Genomic DNA, 13364 nt, shown 5'->3' on the forward strand with positions numbered 1-13364 from the left:
AAACATGCTACATGTTTATATCCCTACCGGTAGAAAAGGAAAACTGAAGACAGACTTTTTACAGCTGGGGAAATGTGACGTTTTCCATGTGTTCGGCGTTGTGGAAGGATGTAAAATGGTTTTAAAACTAGCCCACAAATTAAATAGACAAATCAAATGGAAGGCAAAGTCTCGAATAAAAAAAGTGAACTGTAGTCCCACGAATTAAAATGGCTGCAATCGAGTAATAATTCCAGCCTTGAATGAGCTGTAGTTTACACTTCACAGAGCTTAGTGCAGCTCTGTAAAGTGTAAGCTGCTTGGCGCAGCTCTGTGAAGTGTAAACTACATTACCTTGAATTTAATGTCTTAGTGTTGCCTCATATTAAAATATTGCAATGCAACAACAGACTGGTGGGTTTTAATGAAAAGCAGCAACTGTGATTTGCAAGAACAACACGATCAAGTTCGGCACGTCTTGGCAGTGGTTCAGTATAATAATAATAATAATAATAATAATAATAATAATAATAATAATAATAATAATAATAATAATCTTTTAAGATTCTTTGCTACTTTATTCCAACTTTGAAGTTTGAAGTTACATGCACTAAAATTACTATGTCATTTTAGACACACAATGCAAGCTTTTAGTTAATTCCCAACTCTTATGTAAAGGGGAGACACATCTGTGGATGCATTTTCAAGCAACATCTCAAACTGAATGCATTAGATTGTCTCATTATGAACAAAATAACAAAAATCAGCCAATATGTCAAACATGAGAAGGTACAGTCATGATGGAGACAGGTTCTGTGTCTTAGAGATAAATGTGTTTTGGTGCAAAATGTGCAGATTAACTCCAGAACAAAAATAAATAAATCACGCTGTGAAAGAATTTTCAAATACTGATAAATTAAAATTAATATGTGTAAAAAATATTGCGGTAGCATTCTTTCATAATGTTATCTTGTTGAGCTTCAGAACAACCTCCTTTGTGTCACCAATCACAGGTGTCATAAATCATTCAGGAATGAAAGCCAACAATTATTTTGCAAGGACAGGGAAATTAGCTCCTCCTAAGTCTGACAGAAGCAAAATGTCATTTATTAGGAAAAGAAAAAAACTATGACAATTCCCACAAGTTCTGCACTTGAATTCTTGTGAAGTATGAAATGTCCCGGCCAGAGAAAACATTGTTATTGTTTATGCGGCATTGAATAAAAGAACATATTTCTGTGTTCTAGAGGACTAAAGGCCATACAGCTGAGAATGTTGCTTCCTTTGTGTTCTTCATAGCACACACAACAAAAGCCTCATTATTTCTGATGCTTTTGAACAAGCTGATCTAGCTGTGAAGGTGTCAAATGCAAACTATGAATATGGTTGTAAATATTGAGGTCACAAATAGGCTCAGGCAGAAATTCTGACACTACAAACAATCCCTACAAGGAGTGTTATGCCAGTTCTCTGTCTTCTTTTTTTTTTTATCTATTCAGACCTTATTTCCTGTCAAAAAATAAGAAAATCGTTCTCTTTGTGTTAAAATCCTGATCAAAAATAACTTTTCAACAAGTTCTGATGATTCATGTGTTTGAATGACGTTTCCTGCCGTCGTTTTTTGTCAAAAAAAGTGGGTGAATACAGAAAAGTTCCCCCTGAACTTTACTGAAGTAAACCTCAAATGGAGTGGTATTATGTACTTTGAAGGGACATAGTGTAATTTCATACTGCACAATAAAGCAACTGGGTTACCTTCATTTGTTGTAAAAGTGTTCTATATATCAAAAATAACTCAAGAAATTTGAGCTCAAAATAAGATGCCTTGAAACTGGAATTGGGCATTTGTCTCTTTAAGAAGATCATACTCTTTATGACACTTCAAACCTGTTTTAAAGGCAATCACTATGTCCCACATTGAATCTAAATCCTAAATCATCTGAGTGAGGCTCGATACAAAGTGTGTTTAGCAAAGTAAAACTGGTTATTAACATGCTTCCAGATATCTGCGTTGATAAACTCAAGTTATGGGATTTTAAATATATATGAATCTTATACAAAATACATGCAATATATGACCAATTGTCAGAAAAAAAAGGAAAATAATGTAAGCGGTAAGGATGCCAGGAGAGTAAGCAAAACAGAGAGCAATAAGCAGAAACGCAGCAACTTTCCTATTGCAGTCATATTTCTGACAACTCCCTATGGCTCCATGTACCACGGCTCTAACTTTAGTGAGAATAATGCTGTGTGTTCTCCAAGAGAAAGACGTCGTCCTTGTTTCAGCATTTCTCCCGGCTACTCCAATCAGATGGATCAGTGATCACACAGGCACATTTCTATCTCTGACAGACGGGCTGATGCCTTCATTTCTCACCAAACTTAAAATGTTCCTCACAACCTTTGCTAAAGATGTATCTGGTGCAGAAAAGCAGTGCAATGTGTACTGTAGTGAAACAAAAGTGGGGAAAAAGTCAAATGATGAATATTTAAAGCCTTAGAGATCTCAGCTAAACATTTAAGGTTCATTTGAAGGGAAATACTAATCCTAAGCATCATGATTACATAATGCTTTTAATTCCAAAAAAGTGCATTTCCAAAACAGCTGAAAAGTCTGCTTATGTCAGGAAACGACACATTACTATTCAGCACAGAATGCAACAAGCTCCTCCAGATGGTGAGGGCAGCCTGTACACACCCCCAGAAATGAAGCGTGTTGGGTTTTCAGTGAAGCGGAGAAAACAGATTCAAATCTGTGCGACCTCGATGACTGTATTATTTCTAGACTGAAAAGTAGTAGATTTCATTTCCTAAACAAACGCAGACCATTTACAAAGCCCATAGATTAAAAAAAAAAGAAAGTCCCAAAGGTTAAATGTGAAAATGCATTAGTTTAACTTGGTCTGAGTCAGTTACTGACGATGGAGAATAATGTTTTCCTTTTGGATTCATTCACAGTTTTGTTCAGGAGCAGAATGTTTTTGCAGGAGTTTGTATACTCCAACAAATAATGTGATGATAGTGAAGCACGGAGGGGGCAGCATGGTGATATGGCGCATAAAGGAAATGGGCAAAGCAGAAAAGCAACTTTATCACATCGATTTGACTTCACCAGCAATGAGAGGAGAGGAAGTGAGGCAATAGACGGACGAGAAGGTTGAACTTTGCGGTTTAATGGAAACTTATAGTGGAAGCTGGTGAAGCGTTGCACATGATGAGATCTGTATCACACACACATGGTTTTGTGTCAGTGGCTCTCTAGTAAGGTCAACTCAGAAAAAAGGAAGCCAGAAATTGCAAGAGATATTGATAGGAATGAACAAGGACAATGTGTTGAATTGATTTATTCTTGGTAAAGCAAATTAAATTTTCATAGATTAAGAGTTTCAAAGTATTTTCATTTGGAAACTTTTTGGAAGTCCGATCAATTGGAAATAAGTCCCTGTTTTTAAAAAATAGAAGTAAATGATTACTAAGAAGTGGTGAAAGGAAGGATCAGGGAGGACAAGTAGGATAAAAACGGTGGGGGGGTCATGTAAAGTAAGATGAAATGGGGTTATGAGAGGGAAAGTAGAGAAGTAAGGTGATGCAAAAGGATTGTAAAGTGGGGTGAGTAGCATGAAGTGAACAAAATGTTCTTTTTATGAAAAAGAAATGGACAAGGTAAATGAGGGGAATAAAAAAAGTCCATAAAAAATGATGAAAATGTAAAGGGAAGGAGAAAGTAGAGAGGGATGAAACATATGAAGGAGAAGAGGGATTAAACCAGGTTGTAAAGAATGAATAGAATAAAATGGGATGAAGCGAATTGAGAAAAATTGTCATAAAAACTCTTGAACAGAATAAATGAGATTAAAAAGGTTAGTAAAAACAGATCAAATTAAAAACAAGCAGATAGCCTGGACTAAAAAGGGTTATAAAGAGAGATGAGGACCATCAACAGCAGCACAGAATGCATGTGGTAAAAGAGTCTGATATGGGCAGAACTGTTTGTGTAAAAGGTGGAATGAACAGGGAAGAAAGGATAAAAACAAGGATGAGTGAAATAAAAACAAGTCATAAAGAAGGAGGAGTTATAGATGAAAAGGAGTTGTAAAGAGTCGTGGGAAGTGTGGAGAGGATCAAAAAGAGGTCACAAAGCAAAGAGGGATGAAAAAGTGACTTATAAAGCGATGGCGTTAAATAGAGTGTGAAAAAGGTAATGAGTGAGGAAAGGTTAGGAAGAATGGGGTAAAAGGTGTGTGTAAAAATGTGATGTATGGGTGAAAGGGACAAACAGGAACAGAAGACTGATCCAGTCATAAAGAATGAGGAACGGGAGGAGAAGTGGTTGTAAAAAAGGGGGAAATAAGATAAATGAGGTAAAAGCCTATCGAGTGAATGAAGAGGGATGAGTGGGATAAAAAGGGATGATAACGAGAAATAATGGGAATAAGAAGGGATTTTTAAAAAGGATACAAGTAAGATAAGGCAAAAAGAGAGTAGAGTGAAAAGCAGGATGAAAAGGATTGCATGGATGTATTGGATGAAAAAAGGTTTAGTAAGTGCTTAAGGTGGATGGAGGGATAGACAACATGAGGTGAGGGCGAGTGGATGTGGGAAGAGAGCGTGAAGTTGAGCGTCGGTGATGTAATGGCAACCAGGTTCGTCAAACAATTCAAGTTATTGTTAAAATGTCATAATGCGCCCTTGCTTTCAAACCTCATTTAGCACAATCAATGCATTTAAAAAAAAAAAAAAGTAGTTGAGAGAAAAAATGACTCAGTTCCCAGAAGTTCTACAAAATAAAAGGCTAAACCTGAAAGACTCTGAATGGAAGCCCTCTGACCTCCCTAGTTACTGAAGTAACCTGGGATGAATCAATAAGTAAATAGTTGATCCAGTGACGTACTGCCAACCTGTACACTGCGCACCTGGAGACTGGCAGAAGATGACCTGACTTGTAAGCAAGCAGGTGTAGACAATGGATGGATGAACTGCATAGACTGAGACTCAAATTTCTCTCCCAAAGTAACGCAGGATCAACCTGAAGGAGCGTATTGCGAGTTGTTTAGTCCTCCAATTGCAGCGGGAAGCTCAAGAATTTTGAGTATAGGTTTCCGATGAACCCCTCTAACTTCCTGCAATAAATGTCAGGGTAAAAGGGATTAAAGCGACTTTGAAATTAGCTGGATGTGCAGAAGCCTGATTAGGGATGACTTCATTTTCCTGACCTACTTAATTCTGAGACGTGAGTCTCACCTTGGTTTGACAAATGAGTCAGAGGAAACCGGGGATCAGTGGGAGGTAAATGTTTGCATGCTTTCTCAGATATAGACACACACGCAGATTTTCGTGTCACATTTCACCTGAATGACATTCATTTACATGCGACTTGCTTCTTCTGAACATCTCCACTGTCAGTTATGATTCAGATAAAATGTGGCAGGAGGGGAAAAAAAAGAGCAAGAGCAGTAAAAAACAAAAAACCTTGTAAGATTTTTTTGCTGTCCCCTGCCTTCATCTCCTCTGCAGGTTCCTGCCTCCTGTGGCTTCAGTACTCCACAGACATCAGAAGTGATGATAAAAAGTACACACAGGTACAGAGACTGAGGGACCCAATCATCTCATTTCATCCTTCCCTACCCTTTTGCAGACATAACCTGACAAACGGGTGGTCAAATGGTAACGGTCATGCATGCTCGTGTGCATTTATACCTGCATGTAAGACAAACGGACGAGAAACAAGCACTGAAAACTGCTGCTGGCATTCTTGCAAACACACTCACAAGCCGCGTCAATCAGGCTGAAGATAAAAGACGTTTTATTAAAAGGCTGTGCTGAAATCTCTCCCCCTGCTAAAAAAAAGAGACAAAAAAATATTGCTTGCCTTTTTCTTTGTCTCCCTGTTGTCTATCTTCCATTCTTCCCTCACCAGCTCTGTGACGGTGATTTAAAATATAAAAATAATATATATTTTTGACAAGTTTCTAATGAGATGACAGCGTGATTATACTTAAGGCTCTACCAAGTAATTTCACAGGTTAGTGGCCTAAAGTGACGGCAGGGAAATGATAAATGAGCAGTTAGAAGAGAGATAAGGGGCTTTGCTTTGGCTAAAGATTGAAAAAACTTCTGAAAAAGACACACATCGATCAATGGTAAAGATAAGAAGGATTGCAACGTGCAGAAACAGTTCAAAGCTTAAAGTTTTGGTGTTGCCACTAAAAAAAAACCAACTAATCAATTTTCTTTTCCATTATTCCGTTAAGTGAATCTAGTATTGATGATATTTATAATTGTGTTAGGATTTCTCATCCCTTCATTAATATTGAAAATAGCTTTTCAATATTTGAACGGGTTTGCCAGTACTAACCTGTCAATCTGACTGGCAGGATTTTGAAGCCTGTGCCTCAGAGCTCAGATGATTCTGCAGCAAAAATTCATTAAATATTCTCTAATGAGGCTATGTCTTAAACCAATTTTATTTTTTTTGTTTATTCAGCACAGGCTGGTAACTAATGTTTTAATCTGGATGTTAATCTAATGTTTGCTTTATGTTGTGGGTGTTTTAAACTAATTTAAAAACTGAACCTGATTCACGGTTTGCAAAGTAGGTCTGGATTAAAATTACTTTTTTTTTGTAGTCCCTTGAGATGAGGTTTTGTGATGATGATTATGATAAAATTGTTTAATTCAGAAGTAGTTTCCAAGAGCTTATTGGACCAAATATTGTACATTTTTCTATCATGCTGCTCTTTCTAAAGCAACACAAAGAAAACATATTAGCAAACCAGTTGCTTAACAGACATGCTCCTCAGAGGTTCCTAATTGTAATTGAATTACAAGATAATATTAATACGAACCAAAGTAAGTCTGTATTGCTAAAATATTTTTGAACGTTTGCCAGCATGAAGCGAAGGGGAAAAAACACAGACTAACATTCGGAAATTGAAATTATCATAATTATACTCTGTTCTTTGCAAAGAGCTATTTGGATTCCCACCTGCAGATTTCTAGTCATTAAGTACGTTGAGCCTCCTGTTCATTTTTGGACTTAGTTGATTTATTTGATGAAAAGGAAGGCAAGTCAATGGAGAGATGAGTCTTGATGAGTGTGGAGTCCAAGTTACAAGTAAAACTTAACTATTTTATTACATTTGGGAAATAAATTAAATTAGACAGCTTCCTCCTCATGTTCCCCCCCCTACCCCCTCCGTCCTCCTCCACCTTCTCTCATCCTCCACCCCTTCATTGTGCCTCTTCGCTCAGCTGGCTACACCTATCTGTGTGAGTTATCAGTCAAGCTGCTAATGACTGCCAGGCTGTCTGCTGTGATAATGGCCCAACAATATGAGGTAATGGGCTAACAGTGAGCCATTACACCACTCAGCTTTTAATGTCAGCGACACATTCGACCAAACAGACTGTGGAGAAGCGGGAAAAAAACGGAAAAGGCAGAGTGGAGTTAAATTGGGATTAAGGGCTCAGCCTCGTCACAAAAGCTCTCAGACGCCATCAGGAAAAAAATAAAATCATTTACTTATTTCGATTAAGAAAAAGACATTGTTTGAATTTACATCCAGCGAATGAATAGTTACTCGCCTGAGCCATTTATCCTTTCTTCCTTTCTGTGAAATAACAACCACTGAGCACAAACTTTTTCCACATTTTCAGAACATAATGATGTGAATGACACGTGAGAACAAGCAGAGAAGAGCATGAAGTGCCAATCAGCCTCTTGTCAATTGTGCTGTGGCGAGCTGAATCAGGAGGGAGTGGGCGATCCTGTACTTCCTGCTGTAAGTAAATGGGCTGTTTTAATTAAATACACGCAGATAATGCTTCAAACTTCCGTTTGATTAGGTAATTCCATTATGTGCAACATTTTACATTCTGTACTGAAAATAATGACCATCCCTTTCTCAGTAAATTTCTAAATGCATTCTGCAGAACTTCTCAAGCATTAGTATTCAAGACAAATTTATTTTAAGAAGGCATCTGCAAGGACGGACATAATGTACATGTGAAAGACAAGTTGTTTACAACTACTATTTTTACAATGTTATGCAGATCATAATATCCGAACAAAACTGGATAGGCCGTGGGTCACTTTGTTCTGCCATTTCGCGCTTACCCTTTGTTTCATATTACTTTTCTAGCTCCATTTTCTACTTGTAATCAAACCATCTTGTACCAATAGGTTGCAGTTCAAATCAAGTCCCTTAAACCGGCCAAATTTAAATACTCAGATACATCAACAAATAAGTAACATTTTTCCAGACAGACAATACATTACCTTGGGTTTAAATTCAGTTTATTATGCCAACCGGTAAAACAAATAAATAAAGAAACATATATATTGTAGTTTCCACTATATCCCAAATGTTATGTGAAAATAGTGTTTCAAAATAAAATATCACTTACAGAACCTCTCCTTGTATGGTGAAGTTCTTCAAATTTACCTTGGCCTTTGTGAACCTTACTTGTTTTCTTTTTGCTGGGATACTTCAGGCTATTGATGATACATAGACAATTGATCAGATCAATTGTGAATATGAATTTTATTAATTCAAGTAGCTCCGTTATTTTGAATGCTGAAAGTGTGGAGTTTGTTTTTGATGTTTTGGTACCATGACACCAGATAGCTTTGATCTTCTGTCAGTTTCTATACTGTTATCACTACGTGTTAGATACTCTGTATGTTAACGTAGGTCAACAGCAAGCCAAACTCAATTTCATGAGCCAGGAAGCTGAGCGTCTTGCTCCTTTAATACGTTTTCTTGACACAACTTGAGCAGTAGTGTAGAAAGCTCAATGAAAAGTTGAGTGAAACTACAAGAAACAGAAAAACAAACATACATCAGCTCTGAATACAAAGAATAAACCTCTTGTGTCTGAACAGAATTAACCTGAGCTTCAGTTAAAAAGCAGTTATGTAGCAACTGTTGCTATGTAAATAAAAACTCAGAATATGGCTTTTCTAGAACAAAAACACATTTAAAAAACAATCTCAAAATAAACCAACAAAACAGACAACACCAAAACAGAAGATTGACTCACAGCCATTGCTTTCGGAGGCGCAAGCAAAGATTGACAACAGAGGAGGTGCAGTTCACACATTAACAGGCAGGCTCTCTCTCTACCAACAGGTATTCCAAAACTGCAACAGCCTCTGCTACCCACAATGCACTGTTCTCTAAAAATTCTCCTCCAAAATAAAACAGAGAAATCAATAGAACTTTCTTAAAACTAATCAAAACATCCAGCCTGGGCAGAACAGTTTCAAATGTCCAGGTCTTAATTTATTTTATTTTTTTCTCAGACGACTAATAGTTTAAAAATGTCAACGCTGCCATTTGTGCCCGTAGATACCAAGGATGTAAAGGTGAGATGGACAAGAAAGCAACAGGCAGAAAGAAACATTGTCATGTGCAAATATATGTATGTTTTTAATGTAAAGTACACAAAGAAAGAACTCTACCTGCATCTACTCTGCTTTTAGCTATTGGCAAGGGAGTTAATGTTAGCCAGATGTACGGCCTCTTCAGATTTATCTATTTTCAACTTGTTACCAGCTTGTCAGATTTATTGGACAGGTGGAATGTAGTTGGGAGTCTGCTTACATACTAGTTTGGTTTCACCTAAATATTGTGAAAGGGCAGCTAGAACAGTCAGTTAGACTGAAGTGTTGTCAGGTTAGCTGGTTAATGAGCTGCTACTTTTAGATATTCTTTAAACTTTGCAGCAATAACTACATTATTATGATTACAGAAATGTTTTTTTTTTTTTTTTCATTTTGGGGCGTGTCTCATCAAAGTTGTCTTTGTCTTACTTGGTCTTGACTACAACACCAATATTATTATTATTTTTAAATCTAGACATTAATTGGAAGTAATTAGTATCTTGCTTACTTTTAGCTTTTTTTACACAATATATACTAAGCTAAATGTGAACAAACTTTTTGAACAGATACAGAGAATGTTATGTTTTGAAGTGGGTTCAAATTTTTCCTTTAAAATATACACCTAAGACATACGGTAATATTATAAAAGAGTTTTGTTTTTGTATGTTTGGTTTTTGTTTCATTTTATCTCATTCTTCTGTTCCCCCACTTGAGTTCGCCAATGGAAAATTACTTTCTAACGCAAATTGAGATTGAAAAACAAAATATCTATTTCATGGCGATTAAAAGCAATTATTTTTTGTGATCTCTCTGAAGTGTTGCATCACTGCAAGAACATTTATTATTTGTGTCAGGTTACACCTCGGTCATTCATCATTTATCATAGCTTTACTTTATCACAATTCCTAGATTTTACTTTCACATTTATTGTAATAAAGCAGAGGTATTGTTAAATGTTGCATCATGAAACCAGGCCGCGAGGTGATGGGCATGCAAGTGGAACAACATCCACTTAACACCAAAGGGAGGAGACAGAGAAAACTGCCGGGCCAATCTGAGCAGAATACAAAGGATTTTCTTCAAATCTGCCACACGTGAAAATCTCTCCGGATTAGAGCCTGGTACATAACCCACAACGGTTCCTCTGTTCACTTTTACAAATCCAACTGCTGTGAATATGAAAGCGTTTCATCGGACTGAAGACACGGCTGTCTTATTTTAGTGTGCAGCACGCTGACAGGAGAGCTGAATGATTGGCAGGAGTACAAAGGAGGAAATGAAAGTTAAAGTCCACCAGGAGGAAAGCACACATCTGCACAGGGGAATGTATACTTCATTTGTGAAGGTGTATTTTGGATTTCCCTGTTCCCCAATTCACATGTGTATGTTAAATATGTATTGACTTGAAGAGATACTTTCTACCTCTACTGTTTCAAGGCAAAATATCCTGCTATATTTTTCATAAGGTGACACAATTTCATGCACTTTAGTCTGGATACCTCTGAGAGGAAGAAAAATAGCTCTTTTTCTAAACATAGACCCTTTTTTAAAGGTAATGCTTATCTTCTGTCTTTACATTCAGCCCTACACAATAAAATACAGAATGAACTGCTTGCAAGTCTTAGGTTTAGGAAGATCTGCCATTAACAGCAATGTAAAAAAAGAAAACTTAAATTAACTTTGACTCCAATCGACATCTACGGTAACACTTCTCATTGGGCAATATGAGATTCTTGTTGGTTGCAAACAGCAAGTAAAAACCATTGAAAACAAAATTGCATCAGATAATATAAATGCTTTAATATGAGGCAGATATATAAATATGCTATTTCTCAAAATCACAGATGGTGATTTTAATATTATTAAAGGGCAGTCTTCTTGATGAATGTCCCACCGTAAGTCTGGTGTCATATGGGTTATTTGTTATTGATCAGCTGCCAAACAGCAATGTGCAGGTGAGAAAACAGACGCTATGAAGGAGCAGGAAAAAAAAATGGCTGCCGAGACTGCCTGAAAGGTCACTGCATAACTCTCATCCCTGAGCGCACTGGGGTTTAAATCATAGCAGCCTGTTTGCGTGACGCTGTTTACATTCCAAATAACACTTTAGGAGCACTTTTGTAAAGAAATGCAACTGCAGGTTCCCTGATAGCCATGTTTCCTCCCATAGTCCAACGATAGGGATAATAGAGTTACTGATGATACTAAATTGAACATAATGAGAGTTTGCATGGTTGTCTCTATGTGTATTTGACTGGCAATCTGTCTGAGCTGCAGCCATCATCTTGCTCAGCCCCGAGCAAGATGAATGTGATGAATCCAGAGGTACGTCCCCCTGTGGGTGATTATGAATATGCATACAATTTTAAAATCTCAAAGCACTGTTGTACAGTTAGTCTCTGCTGGTGGGATGTCCTGATTGCTCTAGAGCATTTTATCTTTTAGATAACAGCTCCTGTCACACATATCAACCAGTTTAGGCAGACTTTCCTTTAAGTGAATTTACCTAAGCCTAATTTTCTTTAGAACAAAGTTCATTGACACAGCAGGAAGGGTTGAGTTTAGCTTTAATTGCATTATACTTCCTCTAAGACAGAAAGAAATTCAAGATAAACTGGAGTGACTTCAGAAAAGAAATCTTTTAATTAAAACTTTGGCATGAGCTTGCTATTTAATATTCTGTGAGTTTATCAAATGACTATTGCAAGTCTTTTCATGGACTTTCTGTACTTTTCTGATCCAAAGAGAGAGGTTCATGCTGAAATTTAAACAGGTATCCTACTGGGGTGATATGCTCATTGCCCTTTTATTAACATCTTTCTGGTCAGAATGTTGGAGTTATAAAGTATCTTTACTTAGATTTTGTTCCAAGGATACATACACTAAGGAAACACTTTGGAGCTGCCAAGCTTCAATTAAACTACTTTTATTTTTATTTAGATATACTTCCTTTATAATGTCAGTTTGCACTATATATGAAGGCACAATTCCAGGTAAAGCCGGGAATAAATTGAATGATGTAAGATGGAGTTATTGTCGAATGGAGATGGTCGGTTGTGCCTTACCTCCAGGAAAGATGCCTCTTATTCCATTTGTTCTGAGGAGTTGGACTTCGTTTTCTGCGCATTGTCATCTCCGCCTGAGACATGTCTGGCAGGGAGCACCTTGGTGTTTTCATCAACCCTAACGTGGCTTGGTCTGCGAAGAATAGAAAGAAGTATGAGGTTTGGATTTTGGTAGCAAGGTGGTGAACCAAGTTCAAGGTAACATTTGAGACATGGGTAGATTTTGCAAAACATACCTAAAACTCCAGTCTCTTTCAGCCCTCCAAACTTCTGCATGGCTTTAATAGCCTTGGTCAAGGCCTCTTTTGTCTGAAGCTGTCCGGTCACTGGGTCAGGAGGCGGGAGGTACCCAAACTTACTCAGCCAGTCCTGTAGATGAAAATAGTAGGCATACAAAGTTCAGCGGAGTTCATTTGAGGCATTTCAAAGAGCTCTAAAGCTGCTGAGATAGCAACACCTGTGCTTTACTGTCTGTGGATACTGTGTTGCTATGTGTTTGTATATAAATAAAGATCCCAGGATCCGTGTGTAATCTTTCTCAACCACAGATTCACACCACTACTTTTCAAAACCCCAATTCATGTTTAAATTGATGTGCAGATAGATAACTTTTTAGAACTTGATGGAAAGACTTTATCATGTTTTTGTGCCAAAAAATCTTAAAAATCTTAAAAGTAAGAAACATCCACCTTTTGATTGCTACTCAGCGGAAATATGCATTTCTGACACAAAAGACTGTTTGGAGCAATGCCTCTGAAACAGAAGGAACTTTATCAAATATAAATGATAAAATTGCACATTCAACAAGGGACCACAGCGATCAATTCTGTCTAGAATAAATACTGCCAGTATTTATTCTTTTTCGGGTAAAGAAAAAGAATAAATACTTTTCCTTTACCCGTTTTCGGGTAAAGGAATGGAATAAACGCGTATTT

General features: G+C 37.1%; 1 protein-coding gene across 1 annotated transcript in view; it reads right to left on the reverse strand.

Annotated features, from left to right (window-relative positions):
* Window positions 1–12867, reverse strand: part of LOC106918294 (matrix metalloproteinase-17-like) — a 47976-nt gene extending 35109 nt beyond the window's left edge. Inside the window, exons 1-2 of the mRNA XM_088011025.1 lie at window positions 12666–12867; window positions 12430–12562 (exon numbers count right to left, since the gene is read on the reverse strand). Coding sequence (XP_087867151.1) covers window positions 12430–12562; window positions 12666–12705 — 173 coding nt within the window. The 5' untranslated portion in view covers window positions 12706–12867. The remainder of the gene's footprint in view (window positions 1–12429; window positions 12563–12665) is intronic.
* Window positions 12868–13364: the final 497 nt, after the last annotated feature.

This window comes from Poecilia mexicana, unplaced genomic scaffold (genome assembly GCF_051168715.1).
Source record: "Poecilia mexicana isolate PSO_F unplaced genomic scaffold, ASM5116871v1 scaffold_12, whole genome shotgun sequence".
Classification (NCBI taxonomy): domain Eukaryota; kingdom Metazoa; phylum Chordata; class Actinopteri; order Cyprinodontiformes; family Poeciliidae; genus Poecilia; species Poecilia mexicana.